At 35.0% G+C, this 2,486-nt stretch overlaps 1 protein-coding gene across 1 annotated transcript; it reads left to right on the top strand.

Moving 5' to 3' along the window:
• Positions 1-6: 6 nt before the first annotated feature.
• Positions 7-2,047, top strand: LOC105315185 (deoxycytidylate deaminase-like). Its single transcript, XM_011409732.2, has 7 exons — positions 7-43; positions 424-672; positions 722-938; positions 978-1,176; positions 1,377-1,485; positions 1,531-1,729; positions 1,778-2,047. The coding sequence occupies exons 2-7, from the start codon at positions 624-626 to the stop codon at positions 1,839-1,841; spliced, it is 837 nt and encodes a 278-aa protein (XP_011408034.2). The 5' UTR covers positions 7-43; positions 424-623; the 3' UTR covers positions 1,842-2,047.
• The last annotated feature ends 439 nt before the right edge of the window (positions 2,048-2,486 follow it).

The raw sequence follows: 2,486 nt of genomic DNA, 5'->3' as shown, positions 1-2,486 counted from the left end.
GACAACGATAGCTTATTCCCTTGGAAACGACGTCATCCAAAAGGTACAGTATCTACACCAGACCCTACACCTCAAAATTCCACACATGCAGACCATACATCTGAAGGCTTTGATGAGTACTTTTGGTACGACAGCTAACGATAGTTTCTCAACTATATTCAATGAATTGACTTTATTATACACAAAAGAACCAACTGACAGACTTGCACAAATCAATATATAGTGTAACATAAGAATATTCTAGAATCATAGTGAATGTGCATGCATGGAACAGTCTAGAATGTGCTGCATAGTGCTTGTATGATACAGAACATGTAAGTGTCAGACTAATTAAGATAACAAATTAAACATTAACAACTACATGTACATACATTACGATTGCACTAATTACATTTAAGTAGTTTCAGTGTATATCTTCCACAGGCTTTACACCCGAAGGCTCTACACCTAAAGACCCAAAAACTGAAGGCTCTACATCTGAAGACCCAAAAACTGAAGGCTCTACACCTGAAGGCTCTACGCCTAAAGACCCAAAAACTGAAGGCTCTACACTTGAAGACCCAAAAACTGAAGGCTCTACATCTGAAAGCTCTACAACTCAAGGCTCTACAGCTGAAGGCTCTATGCCTAAAGATACTACAAAAACAGATCCTAAACTAAAGCATCCCTATGGTAGGTAACTAAAATAAAACAATGCAATATTAATTTTAGTAATTTCTAGTTGTTCATGCAGCAGTGAATGCTGTCCTTAACAAAACTAGGGAGAGCATTAAAGGATGCACAATATATGTAACACATTTTCCTGAAAATGACTGTGCTCATGCAATCATAGAAGCTGAAATAAGAGAAGTTGTTTATCTTAAATGGAATAGTAGTAATAGAGAAAAAGATTATGACAGAATTAAGGAATTGTTGGATAATAATTCTGTTGAATTAAGGTAAAAAATTATGTAATGATTACTGATCAAATGAAGTAGGGAAATAATGCGTGAAAAGATAGAAGAGGAGAATGATCTCAAAGTTGTAACAGAACTAGAACATAGAATAGCTAACAAAAGTGATGTTGATGCTGACAAAGCAGCAAGGACAATGGCAATATCATGGGAACAGTTCTTCATGGGGATTGCAGAACTATCAAAGACAAGACCAGGAGAAGACAAGAATTCTAAATGCATAGTAAAAATACCAGAGAGAATCAATATTCCCATTTGATTACCATAGGATAGGATCATGTATATTAAATTCTTAAAAAGCTATAAATGCAAATTACAGATTGATTGATATTAAATGTAACTGCATGTAAAAGTTTACATAATAGTGTAGCTAAAACCCTATGCATGTACCGGTATTTGACTCTCAATATATATTATGTATAGGTAGGAGCATGCATAGTGTCACCAAGCAAACAAGTAATGGCAGTTGGATACAGTGGATACCCTGAAGATATGGAGAAGATTGGTGATAAAGCTTATCAAGGATACAATGGTATGCAAAATTTGTTTAATTACTTATCATATGTCTAAATTTTAGCATCACATGCTGAATACAAAGCAATTATAAAGACCCCATCAGTTAAAGGATGTACGCTGTATGTTACTAAAGAACCTTGTTGTGTTTGCGCTAAAATGATAGTACAAGCTGGAATAAGCAAAGTGATATATAAGGATGAAGGGAAAGGAGATAAATACGCAGCTTCAAAAATAACACTACCAACATGTTTGAAAATAAGGTTACCTTTAAATACAGATTTACACTGAAATCACTATTATTTGTATAGACAAACACAAGTAGAAACTGTTTGGAACAGGCCCAAGATTCCCAGGCACTCAGAGCCAAGCTGAGTCTCTAACAAAACTGGCAGCATTCTAAAGGAAGGAGGGGGCTCAAAAAACAGCCTCCATTTTTAGTATTTTATTTAAAAAACATTGTTAGAGGTATCTTCTTTTCCTCTCTTGGTCTGTTAGACATTTTAGTTTTTGTATAATTGTAGATGCACGCATGTAGTTTTAGTTTATTAAAGAAACTAACCTGTATTTAACTTTAGCCATATCCAGTAGTTTTCTGCTAGCAATCATATGAACCAGACTGTATGATCAGCTTAGCACACTCATTACAAGGAAACAATGCAACGTATATAGTACATCCTTTAACATCAGCTGAGTTCTTATTAAGGATAGCATTCAATTCAGCATGACACACCTTTATGTGGAGGTACACAGCAAGGAATGTAATTGGTACACTGTCTGTTGAATGAAGGTGTACGCTATAAAGAATGTCCATTAAAAGAGGCTATACTGTAGTATACTATTTTTTGTAGTATGGTATGTGGGCGGATCAAAGGCACTGCCAGTGCTACAACTTCAATAATGTGCTTGGTATGAAAATGTAGCACTGTTGTAATATGTAGTACTGTATAATATGTATGGGCTTTCCTGTTAATTCAAAGTTTTGATAGAGGCAAACCACAACCACAGCTACATACATTA

This window comes from Amphimedon queenslandica, unplaced genomic scaffold, assembly GCF_000090795.2.
Source record: "Amphimedon queenslandica unplaced genomic scaffold, v1.1 AMPQUscaffold_11573, whole genome shotgun sequence".
NCBI classification, from domain to species: domain Eukaryota; kingdom Metazoa; phylum Porifera; class Demospongiae; order Haplosclerida; family Niphatidae; genus Amphimedon; species Amphimedon queenslandica.
The sequence above is the reverse complement of the archived record's forward strand: the minus strand, read 5'-3'. Positions and strand labels throughout refer to the sequence as shown.